Source organism: Polyodon spathula, chromosome 27, assembly GCF_017654505.1.
Source record: "Polyodon spathula isolate WHYD16114869_AA chromosome 27, ASM1765450v1, whole genome shotgun sequence".
Classification (NCBI taxonomy): domain Eukaryota; kingdom Metazoa; phylum Chordata; class Actinopteri; order Acipenseriformes; family Polyodontidae; genus Polyodon; species Polyodon spathula.
Window position 1 is genome coordinate 1,940,411 of NC_054560.1, and position 17,190 is coordinate 1,957,600.

The following is a 17,190-nucleotide window of genomic DNA, read 5'->3' on the forward strand; positions in this document are numbered from 1 at the left end:
TTTAAACCTGTAAAAGACCTTGAAAAATTTGTCCAGTTGATCAAAAAATGAGATACATTATGGTACAGTAATTGAGCGCTTAGGTTGAAATGAAAACCAGGTTTTAGACTAAGTGTTTTACAGTGGGATGCTCCCCGAGGACCAGGTGTTTTTTGGGCTGTATCTGACTCTTCCTGTAATAATTCACAAAAAAATCAATATTTTACAGTAGAATCTTGTAGTTTGTGTCCCTTTCTTTAGGACACTGGGAAACGTTGTAAAGTACTGTATTTCAGAAGCCATTCAAACGTTTAGCGTTTCAACAAAATATATTCATTTATTTATTATGCATTCTCCTTAGAGATACATGTGTAAAACATATTATTATATGACCTAAGGGACATTACAATATGTCCACAAAGTTTTTTTTTAATAATATTGATTTCTGGACAAATTAAAATACATTGTTTCACCTGAGTGATTGCAACAACATAATGCACATTTAGGGTCTTTGTAAGCAGTAAAGGACACTACTCTTGATTTATTAAAAAAAATATATATTTTTTTTTTCTCAAAATAAATATTTATTAATCTTCATTTCATTATTAGCAATCATTGTGTGTGTTTGTGTGAGAGCCGCTGTTGGGTGGCGGACCATGACGTCTACAGCCCCCCCCCCCCCCCCCCCCATGAGAGTAGTGGTCCACTCTCTTCTCTGTGTGTGAGGGGACTGATCGAGCTGGGGCCTGTGGTCCTGACCCAAACACAGACCCTGTTTAATAAAGTAGTTTTGTTAGCCCCTGAAACCCATCTCCTGCTTGGACCGCACCGAGTGACACACATGCAAGAGCTGACATGTTACTTCTGTTTTTAATAATAAAAAAAAAAAACTGCTTTTGTTTTTACAGTTCTGTATGTACGTATACTTGCTTACACACTAGTTTCTTTTGAAATGTTTATTATATTTGTTTCATTTTTTAAAGTAGTGCTTTTATATATGGGGAAGTTAGAAAGTAAGCCCTTTTATGTTTAATTGTTCATTTAAATACTGTGCAGATGTTTGATATGATGGGCTTGAGTAAAACTTGAGTTGTATTCGATAATTGTGTTTCATTTTAATATTGATGTTGTTTAAAATGTAACCCTCATAATGACTGTTGGTTGGTTTTAGGTACGACTATCCGCAACGATTCTAGTGTTAACTTGTGGTCATTTAAGTGGCGCATGTGTAAAATAATTTTGTCTGGCATTAGGTTTGACTACCTAGACCTTTTTGTGGAGTCTGTGCTGTTTAAAGTTATGCCAGAACTGCAGATTCCAGGCTGCACTGTGCTAGGAAATTCACACTCTGTTCAGCGATAAATGAACCGTCTCTGCACAACATTGTACCTCAGGGCAGTACCGTCATCCTTTTCACTCCCTGAGATTATGCCCTGGCTTTGTTTTTTGTTCTCAAATCCCATCTCTAGTTCATAGTTAAAACATGAATTTTGCAGGGGCTGTATGTCTTTCAGTAACCAACCAGCTTTTTCCCCTAATAACTGATGTTCTTTACAGCCGTTAACACCAGAACCGCCACGCAGGTCACTTTGACCCTTACATTTTTAAACTGCTTCGTTATGAAAATGAAAGTCATACTGATGGATATAACTGAAAAGTTTTATTCATGAACATCATGTCTAACATTGCATCGCAGAAACACCGTATTTAAGTGGAAAGTTCAACATAAAAGGCTTTATTTTTTAAAATGAGCGCATATACAGCACGACTACAAACTGAAAAAATATAATACAATACACATTTCAAAAGAAACGGGTATGTACATATACCTGTGTACAGGTGTAAACAGGTATATGTACACACAAAACTGTAAAACCGAAAGCACTGTTTCTAATACTACATAAATAAAATACAACACTACTTCCGTTTTGATGGCTCCATTGGACTCTATGGAGGAGCGCACCCATCTGCCAGCTGACTGTGCCTGCATCCAGGAGCTGTGTTGTAAACACAGACGCAGTTCCATTGAACACTATTGTGTAAACACATGTAAACTGGTACATACAAACCTGTAAAAACGATTTTTTTTTTTTCTAAAAGTAATCTAAAAAAGAATCTATAACATGCATTTCATATTAGGCACATAAGTTGTTATCCTACCTGTCATTTCAGTTTGCTATATGCATCTGAGTGCAGCTTGCCGTATTGCAATCAAAATGACTACTTTCAAGATTCAATTTTTCCTTCTGATATATTCCCGGTTGCATTTTTGGAACAAAACGAATGATTATTGTCTCCCAGGTACATTGAAAAATAAGCAACTAGGCTTTCACTGAGATGGCATCTTGACAAATCCACAATCATGGCAATCTCTGCCTCGTAGTCAGTCTGCAAACAAAGAAAGGCTTCAAGTAAATAAAAAAAGTGTGCTAGGAGGAGGAGGCATGTCTTGTTTGCTGCATTTACAAAAAAATAGAATTTCTTAATAATAATAATCTATTTTAATATAACACCTTTCATAGTGGAACACCATCACAAAGCATTTTACAAGGTACAAGACTAGGGTGTGTGAACTATGCATCAGCTGCAGAGTCACTTACAGAAATGTCTCACCCGAAAGACGGAGCACAAGGAGGTTAAGTGACTTGCTCAGGGTCACACAGTGAGTCAGTGGGATTTTAACCAGGGACCTCCTGGTTACAAGCCCCTTTCTTTAACCACTGGACCACACAGCCTCCTCCTTATGTTACGTTTAAAAAAAATAAAAATAAAATACATGAAATGTAATGCGTGGGTCACATTGACCCACGTGGCGGTTCTAGATAGAACTGTTTAACTTTGCCATTTTTGTGATTCTGGTTATCAAACGCTGCAGGATATTTAATTAATGTATTTAGGAAAAGTAAAAAACTGACATACACATACGATTTACAACGGACAAGTAATTAACATTTTAAAATGGGTCAAACTGACCCGCATGGCGGTTCTAGTGTTAACACACTGCTGAGGTAAAATGACCTAGGAAGTATGACAAGCAAACTGAGAATTTTATTTGACTTGGTGAACTAATTTGAAATTATGATGTCTTGAAACTCCACGTTTCAGATCTAATACAGTCAGTGAAATTGCATGACAGGACAGATTTATGACAGTCGTTAGCTACAGCCATGTTCAGATAAGATAGCTTTGATGCCTTATCTTGTTCCACTAATTGCTGATAAGTGGTGTTCTGTTTGTTTAGACTAGGCTGATTCTACTGGAGAGCTGCCCATTGCCGGGATAGTTAGTGGGAGCTCATGTTTAGTTTGATAAGCTAAAGTGATGGCTGTCGTTTTTGCTTGTTTGTTTTTCAGACAGAGTGAGCATGAGAGCAGTTAGTGTGGTATATCTTCATTGCAAACCAAGGTTTTTAGAGGCTATGCATGTGTTTGTTGTACAGTCACTATACAAGGCCATCTAAAACAAAGTACTACACATTATTCTTTGATCATACGGGAAATTAAACTAAATCAAATGAAATACAGTACACTAAATGTGGACCAATTCACAGAAAGTTCAACGTAAAACTTTCCAAATCCTGATTTTAATCAAAAACATACAAATAACCTAATATTTTGGACTGTTCATGGCTAACAAGTACCGGTCAAAAGTTTGAGTACACCTGCTTGAAACCAGGTTTTTCATGATTATCTATGCTTTTAGATGTATAAACTTGTCTATAAACACTTAATATTTCATTATATGATATGTGTACTTATATAAGCTGATAATCATAAGTGAATTGCGTTCAGAAATTTAATTTTTAAATGAAAATGTAAATCTTGTCAATTTCAATGAAATGGTCACCCAAAGCAAGGGGATTTCAGTCTGAAGCCCAAGTCAGTTAAAAGTGAAATGTGTATAACACGGAGTTAGAACACTGGCCTAAGTATAAAAGTGTCTTTGTTAGATGTTCTCTGAGTTAACTAGCATGTTACCTAATTAACCTTTTGTCAACAATTATTGTTAACAGGTGAGGGTCCATGACTAGTATAAATATAGGTAGCATAGGCACAAGTTTGTCATTCCTGAATGTAAGGGAGCAGAAAATGGCAAAATACGTTCAGTTAAGCAAATAAAAAAGTCTGTAATTACTTTAAGAAATGAAGGTCAATCTCTAAGACAAATCGCAAGAACTTTTCAAGTGTCTGTAACTGCTGTGGCCAAGACCATCAAACGATTTGAATAAACTGGCACTCATGAGGACCGAACAAGGTCAGACAGGGCAAGGGTGACCTCAGAATGAGCGAACAAGTTCATTCGAGTCACAAGTCTGCGGAACCGGCGATTTATTGCCCCTGAAATACAAGCTCAGCTAAATGCTACTAGAAGTACAGATGTTTCAACATCAACTATTCAGAGGAGATTGCGTGAAGCTGGCCTAACTGGAAGAATTGCTGCAAAGAAATCATTGTTAAGAGTGCAGAGTAAGAGGAAGAGACTTGTCTGGGCCAAAAAACACAGAAACTGGATGTTTGAGGAATGGAAGTCGGTTTTATGGACTGATGAGTCAAAATTTGAAATATTTGGGTCCAACCGCTGAGTATTTAAGACGCAGAGAGGGTGAGCGCATGAGTTCTGCATGTGTGGTTCCCACAGTCAAGCATGGAGGAGGCAGTGTCATGGTCTGGGGTTGCTTTGCTGGTGACAGAGTTGGTGATCTTTACCAAGTCCATGGCAAGCTCAACCAGCATGGCTATCATAGCATACTTCAGAGGCATGCCATTCCATCAGGATTACGGCTAGTTGGGCTGTTCTTCATTCTTCAGCAAGATAATGACCAGAAACCTGGCCTGCCCAGTCTCCAGACCTCAATCCCATAGAACTTATATGGGACGAACTGGACAGAAGAGTCAAAGCAAAGCTACCTACAAGTGCCCTGCATCTCTGGGAATTGCTGCAGAAGAGCTGGGAAGACACGTCGGGTGATTTCCTGCTGAAACTTGTTAAATGAATGCCTCGTGTTTATGAGGCTGTTGTTAAGGCAAAGGGTGGCAATTTTGAGGAATCCAAGATTCCAATTTTCTTGAACATTGTTTTGATACTCCTTATGTTTTGTAGTTTACGCAAAGCCTCTGCTAATGTTTTCTACTATAACAACCTTTGACTTGCATAAAGAAGGAAAAACATTGCGTGAAATAGCTTGTATCACTTTATTTTCAGGGTGTGGTATTCGAAGCATAACACTATGTAACACAATTTTTGTTCCTGGGTAGTAAGTGTTATTTCCTAATTGCTTATGCCTAAAAAGTATAGAAAATGGCTATTATTCCCTGCAAACTTTACTTTTGTGACCAGGACAGTGATATTTCAAAATATCACTATTTCCAGTGGGAAAATGGGCAAATGTGTGTCTTTTCGTTCACATAGTCAGAGATTTTTTGAGATTTACAATTATACTTGTATTTACAAGGTTTATATTTTCTATGTACAGGGGCCTATTTGGTTAGTTGCCATGATCAGTCTAGCTTGGTCCACTTGATCAGATCTGCTAAACTAAGTAAGTGGCTCTTTTGATTACAGCAGTGAGAAGCAATCGGGACGCATCTTGTTCAGTTCCTGGAGATTTTCTAGTCCTGAAGTTAGTCTGCTTGAAGTGCAGTAAACCAGCAGTGTCTTCTGGGTCAGAGCCTGTTACTGGAGGCAAAGCACTTTACACTGGCATAGTAATCGACGACAAGAAACAGGCGCACGAAGGAAGCCTGCTAAATACAGTAACAGTGTTTGCAGCTCAGCTACCAAACAGGAAAAGAACACTGGGGGGGGGGGCGGTGTGGTCGTCAGTAGAGAAAATATTGATATGAACCCTACTGAGCTCAAACTTCAAAAACATGCATTGTAGCAAAATAGCATGAATGATATTTAGGCAAATGAATGTTAGTGTTAATTGTTCTATTTCTACAAACTACTTTTTTTAAAATCTTTTTTTTTTATTCTGTTCAATCAAATTTTCTGTTGGACTTTGTAATATAATGGTTTAGTTGTTCATTGGGATCCTTGTGATGAAAGGCGCTGCAGAAATCTAACTTGTTCTTACTGAGGCTTCAGGTTAAACGTGGGAATGACTTTAATGTACATGTCCAAGTGTGCGAAGCTGAATAGTGAGTTAACAGTTTATTTCTTTTATTTCCAGTTGCCGCAGCAGCAAAAAATGGTATTCGAAGCATAACACTATGTAACACTTTACTTTTGTGACCAGGACAGTGATATTTCAAAATATCACTATTTCCAGTGGGAAAATGGGCAAATGTGTGTCTTTTCGTTCACATAGTCAGAGATTTTTTGAGATTTACAATTATACTTGTATTTACAAGGTTTATATTTTCTATGTACAGGGGCCTATTTGGTTAGTTGCCATGATCAGTCTAGCTTGGTCCACTTGATCAGATCTGCTAAACTAAGTAAGTGGCTCTTTTGATTACAGCAGTGAGAAGCAATCGGGACGCATCTTGTTCAGTTCCTGGAGATTTTCTAGTCCTGAAGTTAGTCTGCTTGAAGTGCAGTAAACCAGCAGTGTCTTCTGGGTCAGAGCCTGTTACTGGAGGCAAAGCACTTTACACTGGCATAGTAATCGACGACAAGAAACAGGCGCACGAAGGAAGCCTGCTAAATACAGTAACAGTGTTTGCAGCTCAGCTACCAAACAGGAAAAGAACACTGGGGGGGGGGCGGTGTGGTCGTCAGTAGAGAAAATATTGATATGAACCCTACTGAGCTCAAACTTCAAAAACATGCATTGTAGCAAAATAGCATGAATGATATTTAGGCAAATGAATGTTAGTGTTAATTGTTCTATTTCTACAAACTACTTTTTTTAAAATCTTTTTTTTTTATTCTGTTCAATCAAATTTTCTGTTGGACTTTGTAATATAATGGTTTAGTTGTTCATTGGGATCCTTGTGATGAAAGGCGCTGCAGAAATCTAACTTGTTCTTACTGAGGCTTCAGGTTAAACGTGGGAATGACTTTAATGTACATGTCCAAGTGTGCGAAGCTGAATAGTGAGTTAACAGTTTATTTCTTTTATTTCCAGTTGCCGCAGCAGCAACCGCAAAAGTCTTGTTGTTGGAACACCTTCTCCCACCCTGTCCCGCCCCCTCTCTCCTCTGTCCGTGCCGACAGGTAAGAGCACAGCCCTTTCTCCACTGTAGAAACAAAGACTGTGACAGCATTGCATTGACAAACTCAGTCCTGGGTTCAGAACTCTTCTTTTCAGGTATATTATTAAAATGACTTGGGAGTCTGAACAAGTGGGACCTGCTAAATCTGTGGGTTTGCTAATAGGAGTTGTTTATACAGCTGTAGGGAATAGCAAATTATTACCAAGGTCTGACTGAACTAAAACTGGGCGCAATCTCTGTTTACTGTTATTGACATATTGCAGGAGTTAGTGAAGTGATTGTAGCTGACATAATCATTCCATAAGTCTTATTTTAGAATCTAGGGATGTATGGAGGAACGTATGCATGTCGCACTTATGTTTTTCAAGTGCTTAGTGATTACAGGTAAAACTCTTTCATTACGTATTAGGCTTGTAATGATAACAATCGAATTATCTATCGATTGGGACCCCACGATAACAAATCAATAATATTTTAATGAAATCGACTATTCCATGAAATTAAAAACACGACTTGTAAATATTAACTTACTGTCAAGAACGTAATCTATGTTTCTTTAAGTTACTGGGAATATGCATCTGTCAACAAATACAGGATGGTGATGCAGAGATCAAGAGTAACCTGCTTTAATGTATTTTATACATATTTTTTATTAAATCAGTCCCAACTGTAGCCATCTGTCTTCAGCAAAACTAATGATCTTTAACATTATTGTTGTCAAGTGCCGCTGTTTCAGATTTTGTGGGGTTTTTTTGTTTTTTTTTCTTACCTTTTCGTTTTGAAGCAATGCACTATCAGCAACCTTTGTTTTTGATTGCTGTCGCAGTCTGAATGCCGCTGGATGTATGTGATCCAGTGAAACATTGCAGGTTGTACAACATGATTTGCCACCAGTAGAATAGAAATTATTATACATGATCCGCAGCAGTAATTATTGTAGATTTTTTTTAATTCATTTTTTACGCTCGCAAAATGTTCACTCACTTAACATATCAGTTGAGATCTACTAGAACACTAAACCTGCCCTGGATTCCCATACATACCAATCAGTGAGGAGAGCCCAGAGTGGTTATTGGCTGCCACAGGTTTTCTATTTATTTTATTATGGGGTGCAGCTGATTTGCTTTTAAGACACATTTTTCTCAAACAGTATTATAGTGATACATTTTCAGTCTTTTAATGATGTGCACAGTGTGGTATTCAGACAGGTCACAGTTTATTTAAATGGACCCCATTGTGTTTATGCATACTCAGTGTTACTATTGAATTCTCTTTGTTCTTTCAGCTGGAAGCAGTCCTTTGGAAAGTCCCAGAAACCTGTCCACCAGCACTGCTCTTAACTTCCCCTTCGCTCGCAGGTAAGGCTTTGCATTGCAGTGATGCTGCCTGACACGGCTTTTCCAGAGATTGCAGTGTTTGGCAGCTATTCTGTACTATTTAATAGCTGCTTAGCCAGCAGAGCAAACCAAGAGCAAATGTGTTTAATTATGTCAGTTACTGCTCCTTTGCTCATAGCCAGCTCAAGCTCTGCAGCCGTTACTTAAGAACACAAGTAGATGGAAGAGATAGAAATGATGATGGCAGTTTCCAGTACTGGTTTGACTCTGAGTTTGAGACACACCTGAGCTTGTTGTCTATACACTGACTAATCGGGCTCAGAGTAAAACCTGGAATGGGTGAAACTGCTATGCAATAGGAATCTTATTTCCATCCCTGCCCCCTCGTCCTACTCTTGTAGTTGATTTTGAAGTAGTGAATTGGATTAACTTTATCTACAGCATTTAGGATGTTGTGAAGTTCAATTAGACTCTTGTTTACGGTGTTACCCTGGGTAGATATCTCCATCTGTTTTTGAGAGCTCTTCATCTCATCTCTGCACATCTACAAAAGTCAGGAGGTTGAGAATGAAGAAAGCTTAGGTATTTTGTTTTCTCCCAGGCACACAATTTGGTGGTAAATCTGACTCACAAATCCTACACAGTACAGAAAGGGTGGGTGGATGCTTTTTATGTTCATTTTTCTAAGCTGTGACTCACAGAAAAATGAGTCAGGGTTTCCACCTTCAGAGAGGCAACACCCTGCTTAAAATGAGCAGTGTTGAGTACTGGCCCAGATCAACCCATCATAAGGTTGAGGACTGGCCCAGATCAACCCATCATAAGGTTGAGGACTGGCCCAGATCAACCCATCATAAGGTTGAGGACTGGCCCAGATCAACCCATCATAAGGTTGAGGACTGGCCCAGATCAACCCATCATAAGGTTGAGGACTGGCCCAGATCAACCCATCATAAGGTTGAGGACTGGCCCAGATCAACCCATCATAAGGTTGAGGACTGGCCCAGATCAACCCATCATAAGGTTGAGGACTGGCCCAGATCAAAGAAGAATAAAAGTCTACAGCCTTACAGTTTAACAGCTGTTATTTTACAACCTGTAATAGTATGAGGGTTGGGTCAGCAACACGTTAATTCATAATTAGACACGCGAAAGTCATTTTCGCAAAACTAGAATGAGTGAATGTGGTTGTTCAGACGTTCCACTTTATTTGGGAAACTTTATCCAGTTACCATGAAACTTGGTGTTAACATTATTTAGCAGAAGTTATGGAGTATCAGATACTAATAATACTACTAATAATAATAAACTTTATTTTGTTAAGCGCCCTTAAAAGCAGTCGTCTAAGAGCACTTCACAATTAATAGTACTGCAATAAATAAACAGATTATGCATAAAAGAAACACAAGGAGATAAAACAATTATAAAAACACCTTTCCAAAAAAGTAAGTCTTTTAAATTAATTTTAAAAACACTCAAAGAAGCAGAGTACCTGATCATCAGTGGAATGGAGTTCCATAATTTGGGGGCATAGCAACAGAAGGCCCTGCCGCCCATAGAGCGTAGGCGAGCAGGCGGGACACACAGCAGTCTGAGATCAGCAGAGCGGAGGTTGTGAGTGAGAGTGTATAAAGATAAAAGATCTGACAGATAAGTCGGTGCTAGCCCATGAAGAGCCTTTAAATGTCAGCAATAAAATTTTTAAATCAGTTCGAAACCTGATAGGCAGCCAGTACAAGGCCTCCAAGACAGGAGTGATGTGATCTCTTGAGCAGGACCAAGACAATTCTGGCTGCAGAATTTTGAACTAATTGAATTTTAGTGAGGATGCTTTCAGACACCCCAGCGAGCAGGGCGTTACAGTAATCGATTCTGGAGAAAACAAAGGCATGAACCAGTTTTTCAGCTGCAGATAGAAAAAGCATGGGACGATTCTGGCAATACATGGGAGTGTCTCTCTGTGTATTGGTCCATCTGTATGTCTTACATTGTTGCATATGTCATATGGATCCCCAAACCCCCTGCACCCACACTGGGGGAGGATCCCCAAACCCCCTGTACCCACGCTGGGGCGAGGACCCCCCTGCCCCCTGCCCCCGCACTGGGGGAGGACCCCCAAACTCCCTGCCTTCTACTTTGATTTCTAGACTTTTCAACATTAAATGTAAAGACTGGGCTAGTTACCCATTTCATTTAATTTGTGGCATCATCAGTCTGTTTGAATATAGTTCTGCCATTGATATGCCTAATCATCTCGTCAGATAGAAACAATTTAAGCACAGCCACCGACCTCAGGCAAGCAGCTTCCATGCATTTCTTTACAATGAGGCGGCTCTTTGTTTATGGAGATGGTGTATAATGAAGCGAGTTCAGATAGGTACAGGATCAAACCCAGACACAGGCACTGTGGCTACATGTGTTGGTAAACCTGCCCATGTTGTTTACATGGTCTGGCAGCGGCTAGATCCCTTCACTCTGCTCAATGTGAAGGAATTCAACATGTACGGGGTGCCAGAGTTTATTTTACTACAGAGAGATTTTTTTTTCTATAATACAGTACAAATTATCCTTTTTTACCCCCAGATTTAAAGAACATTCTAATATTATTATTTATTTATTTTTTTGCATTTTGAAAGAAAATTCAAGCATGAAAACCCCATGTCCCAGCACTGAATACCTCTGTGATTGATTTCCCTACTGCTCTGATTATCGGGAATCGTAGCGTGTTTTCTCCCAGCTCAGAGCAGTGGGGCAGCTGGGAAAGTTTTAAAATTGTTGCTTGTTCCAAAAAAATCCCTTTTCTATGTGTGTTGCTCTTATTTTTCCAGGAAGTAAACATTTTTATTAGCAGTAATGTAGCACCTCATTGTTTTTTTATAGAGATCATTTGTTTTCTGTATTCATGGGTTGAAATAAACTACATTTCTTTGTGTGTGTTCACTTCTACCCCCTGGTTCATGGTGCTGTTTTAGCTTTTGAGAAAAAAAAAAAGTCATGACTGTAGCAACTTTAATGTATACATCTTACCACGTCTCTCTCTCTCTCTCTCTCTCTCTGTCTCTCCTCTCACACCTACAGTCATGTGCCCAGGACTGACAGGTACAATAATATATATTGTTTTGTTGTTTTTCCTTCTTAAAGAGTGGTAACCCCAATGTTTATTTTGCTTTTCTGCTCTTAACAAAACAATTCCAGTAACTCTTGCCTTAATATGATATTGCCACCACTTTAGAGATTCTCTAAATGAATGGTTTTAATGGTATTTTTTCATAGCTATTCGCTACATGATATATATTGGAATGCAGTGAACATGAAGCATTACACAATTGATACATTTTCTCCGTAATAGCTTAGAAAAAATACCATTAGCAATGTACTTTTACACGCGTTGTATGTAAAGATGAATTACTTTGAAGCCACTATGATATGACTGTACTATATTATAGGTCACTTTAAACCTTAGTTAATAGTTGTTAAGCCTTAACTGAATACCAGATTGTTTAAATTAACGATGCACTACTAGAAACTAACGCAGTGGAAGATAAGATGAATTTGGGGATTAGATCCAGAACGAAAATGCAAGCTCAGATAGAATCAGATGAGGTCAATGCACGTCGTTTAACTTAATCAGGATATGAGGGTGACAAGAAGCAACTTCCTTTGGTAACTAGTGTTTGATTAAGAAAGCGAATCAGCTCAAAATATGTTTAAAGGGACATCACATGATCAAAAATAAAACCCAAAAACTAGAAGCCCTGATTATAGTACACCACAAAATAACAGACATAGTCTTTCTGTATGTGTGTACGTGCTGGGAAAAACTAATATTTGAACAGGAATTGCTTCAGTTTGTTCACGTTACAGTGACAATACCGGTATATTGTTTGACAAAAGTATCAAATGTATTCACGAACAGCTGAGCTACCATGTAGAACAATCCAGCTGTAGTTTATCCTGGCAGGTATAGGCTGTTTACATCAACCCTTTAGTTTCTTATTTTGTATTTTTTCCCCTCTAACAATGGGCTTATTTCAGTCTAAACCAGGGGGCTCCAACCCTGGTTCTGGAGAGCTGCTGTAGCTGCTGGTTTTCGTTTCAACCAATCTGTTACTTTACTACCAATTATTGGTTTTATTAGTCAAGATTAATTGGTGTTCTAGATGTTTAGCCACTGATGATGTAAAGACATCTATAAAACCTGCTGGATAGGAGCTCTCTGGGACCAGGCTGGAGACCCCTGGTCTGAACAGAGCAGTATCCTTCACAAGTAAATGTAATATTTATTAGAGTAGAAAAAAAGTGTCAAAGCAGATTGTTTTGTCTGGACTTATTCAAAATGTTAAATTATAGAACATTTTGTTTATGTATGTCCAACTTTTGAAGACATTCTATTTTCACCATTGGTGAATTATCAAACTAAATAAAAACATAAATATAAAAATAGCAACAGACACATGACATGTCCCCTTCTTGTACTGGACAGAGCAATCTTTAGCAGAAATATTTCCCATCTCTGATGCAGCTGGCACCTTTTTCGTTTAATTTACTGGACGCAAACTAAACCAGCTGCCAGGTTCCAAATGCAGTGTGTCAATAAGGCAAACATTTGCTGTGTTTAGTTTTAAGTGGGGGGGGGGGGGATACTGTATATATTTACACTATTTGGACATTGACGGGGAATTACATATACACACACTGGGTAGATTTCAAAGATTTTCTGTGAAAAAAATGCAGCCTGCATCAGGTGATGCATCAGTCCTGTGCATGGTTTTTAATGACTGTATCTGGGATGTTCAGGTGACAGTCCAGTGTGATGAGATATATGCATGCTAGCTTACCACTGTTATCAGCATCTCCAAATGCACCATAATTACTGCTGTTATGTTTGGTGAAATGGTTACTGTGTTGATGCATGGCCTATTTTGTGAAATGATGCATTGATATTAAAATGCATTCGGTCCGTGTGTGCTTGTTTAAATAGGAATCCTGTTTCTGTTTGTTCTCTCCAGGGCGGATGGTCGAAGATGGTCTTTGGCTTCTCTCCCCTCTTCTGGCTATGGTACCAACACCCCCAGTTCGACTGTCTCAGTAAGTGACTGTCCTGCTTCACATGAGAGCATCAGAAAGGCTAAGAGGAGGCTGTTTGGTGATTGTAGCTGAAAAATAATTCCATGAATCTGTTGTGCACTTCATTCAATATACAAATGTGCAGTTTTGAAAGAAACACATTATAATGAACAGTTCATTTTTAAAACATGATCTATGGGACTATACTTGGTTAAAGAAATCTCTGTTTACAAGCTGTCATTAGTGTTGCACTTCCTTGGTCACCTGGAGGGTGAAATCATCCTAAAATCATTGAATGCATTACTCATATCTTCCATACACTGTTTTGTGATTGGAATTGGATTTGGAATGGTCAGGGCAGCAGACTGTAGTGCAAATAGCCACAACGGTTACATGAAGAGGTTTGGTACAAGTGTGACAAGATGGGTTTGACTTGGGCAGTAAACCTGTAATAGATTTAAATCTTAGAGCAAGAGGAAGGACTGTATCTGTTCACTTCCTGTGATGTAGGAATACAGTAGAACCCCTGAGCCTGATGCCAGCATTTGAGGGGAAGTTGCCGTTAACACAGGAAACCAAGCATATCCACGAACCGTACAGTGCTGGGGCAGTCTGAACTCGTTTCACCATTCCTAGTAATAAATAAATAAATAAATAAATTGAGGAAATGAGTCTGTTTGGCGTGAAGTCCAGTATATTCATGCTGTTTCGTACAAAAGTATTTTTAAGCTTGAATTTGCGTTTTAGCTGCTGCTCAATATCAGCAGCAGTGTTGGGGCAGGCAGAAGAGTCCCCTGCCTTTTTAATTCCCTTTCCTACGTCCTCATTCAGGATGAAAGAAGTGGACCCTTCTAACCCGCTGCCCCCTCAACACCTCTGTTAGGATTCAGATTGCTTGATTTATTCATCACTTCCCCTTTTTTATGATGTATGCGGTTCTAAGTGTGTTTAAGTTCCGGACCTGCTCTCCAGGGCTCGCCTCCTGTTGTAGGAATATGTAGGCGCCAGCATCACTTAGTGCAGTGCTTTTCAACCTTTTCATCTCAAGTACCAGTGTTTCCAGCAGGGACCACCACGTGTACCAGTAACTATGTGCGATCTTAAACTGCTGTTGTGAAACTGAGACCTACCCCATTACAACCAGGTTTGTTATGTCTGTACTCACTTGTTTGTTGCCTCATTCTGCTGAATGACTCATCTATGCAGCTGATGACTGCAATGAACTCAGCATGTTTGTATTTTAAATATTTTGTGTATGGAATTGGTGACCGCACCTTTAATTGTGTCCGGTTGTAATATGGGAAATAGCATGCTGGAGCTTCCATGCTCAGTGTTTGTGAAGTTCTGATCTGACAGCATGTAACACAGACAGCGCTTGTGATTAGATGTTACCATTTGTTTTTCAGTAAAAACAAGTTTAAATTTAGTTTGTTGTGCTATATTTACAATATTCAATATATTTTCATTCGCACAATTTGAGAACTACATTTAGTGATGCAAACAGATTGATACATTTATGATGGTGCGATTTTGAGGGAGTATTCTGGTTGAGTGATCATGTTGTCATAAAGAACAGCTGCTGATGAGTACCATGCCTGTCACGTAGCAGTACTGGTACTAGTGGACAGCAGTTTATTGCTAGCAAAATACAAGGAAACTCGATCTAAAGGAACAGATCGCTATATGATGCTGATTCTTGCTTTATAACTTATATCCTGTCTATGGCAGGAGAGTAGAATTGAAACTTAAACTCCTTGTCAACTCCCCTTAACAGAAAAGAATCTAGAACAGGTTGATCAACTGCAAGAAGAACCATCCAGTGACTGCAAACACCAGAGAAAGCTCAAATATATTAAATAAGAACATGGCACTTGCAGCTACTTGCACTCTGATGTATTGGAATCAATTTTCAGCTCATTCCCTTTACTCGGGGCAGATCATCTAGTGTTGGTAGTCTGGGCATAGCAGGCCTTGCTGGATTGAGTAATCTGTTAATCTGTTGTTTTTGTTTTTTACAGTCTTCATCCTCTTCCCAGGAACACTTGCACCAGCTACCCTACCAGCCCACCCCGGACGAGCTGCATTTCTTGTCAAGACACTTCCGGAGCACAGAGAGCATGACGGACGAGGAGGGGCGCCACTCGCCCTCCCTGCGCCACCGGTCACGCAGCCTAAGGTAGGGCTGCTCTCTCAATTCAGTGCAATTCAACACTTGCTGCACCTGCGCCCTGATCACACAGCCTCAGGTAGGGCTGCTCTCAATGCAATTCAACACTCTCTGTCTCTGCTGTCCGATCACACAGCCTCATGTAGAGCTGCTCTCTCAATTCAATGCAATTTAACACTGTCTGTCCCTGAGCCCCGTTCACACAGCCTCAGGTAGAGCTGCTCGCTCAATACAGTTCAATTCTGCACTCGCTGTCCCTGCGCCCCGATCACACAGCCTCTGGTAGAGCTGCTCTCTCAATGTAATTCAATGTGGGGTGGCATTATTTTTAAAAGCCAACAAGTAAAACACAAAGGGGGGGAAAAGTGTGTGAGAAAAAAAAACAAAAAAACTGCTGTTAAAAGCATGCTATGGCCTCTGTAGAGCTGTCAAACATGACTTTTCATCTAGTGTACAATTAACCTGGCCCTCCTCCACCAGCACCCACTGGATGCAAGAAGTACCTCAATTGTAATATTTCATTTTGTACATGCAGTACCAGTCAAAAGCTTTAGTACACTTGCTGGAAACTAGGTTTTTTTCATAATTGATAATGTTTTACGTCGTATACGTTTCTGTAAATACTTGAAAATGAAAACACATGTTACAATATACAAAACAAAACATGAGGAGTATCAAAGCAATGTTCAGGAAAATTGAAAATTCTCTCTAAATCTTGGATTCCTCAAAACAGCCACCCTTTGCCTTAATAACAGCCTCACAAACACGAGGCATTTGGTTAATAAGTTTCAGCAGGAAATCACCCGACATGTCTTCCCAGCTCTTCTGCAGCAATTCCCAGAGATGTAGGGCACTTGTGGGTAGCTTTGCTTTGACTGTTCTGTCCAGTTTGTTCCATACAAGTTCTATGGGATTGAGGTCTGGAGACTGCAGGCCAGGTTATTAGATTGAGTTGTCCTTCACTTTCCTTCTTTGCCAGATAGTTCTTGCACAACTTTGAGGTGCTTTGAGGTCATTACCTTGCTGAAGAATGAAAGACTGCCCAACTAGCCATAATCCTGATGGAATGGCATGCCTATGAAGTATGCTATGATAGCCATGCTGGTTGAGCTTGCCATGGACTTGGTAAAGATCACCAGCTCTGTCACCAGCAAAGCAACTCCAGACCATTACACTGTCTCCTCCGTGCCTGACAGTGGGAACCACACATGCAGAACTCATGCGCTCACCCTCTCTGCGTCTTACAGATACTCAGTGGTTGACCCAAATATTTCAAATTTTGACTCATCGGTCCATAAGACCGACTTCCACTCCTCAAACGTCCAGTTTCTGTGTTTTTTCTTTGCTTAACTGAGCGTATTTTACCTGTTTCTGCTCCCTTTCATACAGGAATGACAAACTTGTGCCTATGCTACCTATATTTATAGTAATCATGGACCCTCACCTGTTAACAGTAATTGGTGACAAAAGGTTAATTAGG

At 39.5% G+C, this 17,190-nt stretch overlaps 1 protein-coding gene across 7 annotated transcripts in view; it reads left to right on the forward strand.

Annotated features, from left to right (window-relative positions):
* LOC121301233 (microtubule-associated serine/threonine-protein kinase 3-like) overlaps window positions 1–17,190 on the forward strand; it is a 79,205-nt gene that overhangs the window by 35,170 nt on the left and 26,845 nt on the right. For 4 of the 7 annotated variants that reach the window (XM_041230384.1, XM_041230379.1, XM_041230380.1 and 1 more), the window contains 5 exons: window positions 7,052–7,140; window positions 8,425–8,497; window positions 11,555–11,575; window positions 13,486–13,564; window positions 15,562–15,719. In XM_041230384.1, the coding sequence (XP_041086318.1) occupies window positions 7,052–7,140; window positions 8,425–8,497; window positions 11,555–11,575; window positions 13,486–13,564; window positions 15,562–15,719 (420 nt within the window). The remainder of the gene's footprint in view (window positions 1–7,051; window positions 7,141–8,424; window positions 8,498–11,554; window positions 11,576–13,485; window positions 13,565–15,561; window positions 15,720–17,190) is intronic. The other 3 variants (XM_041230381.1, XM_041230382.1, XM_041230385.1) reach the window with 1 other exon arrangement.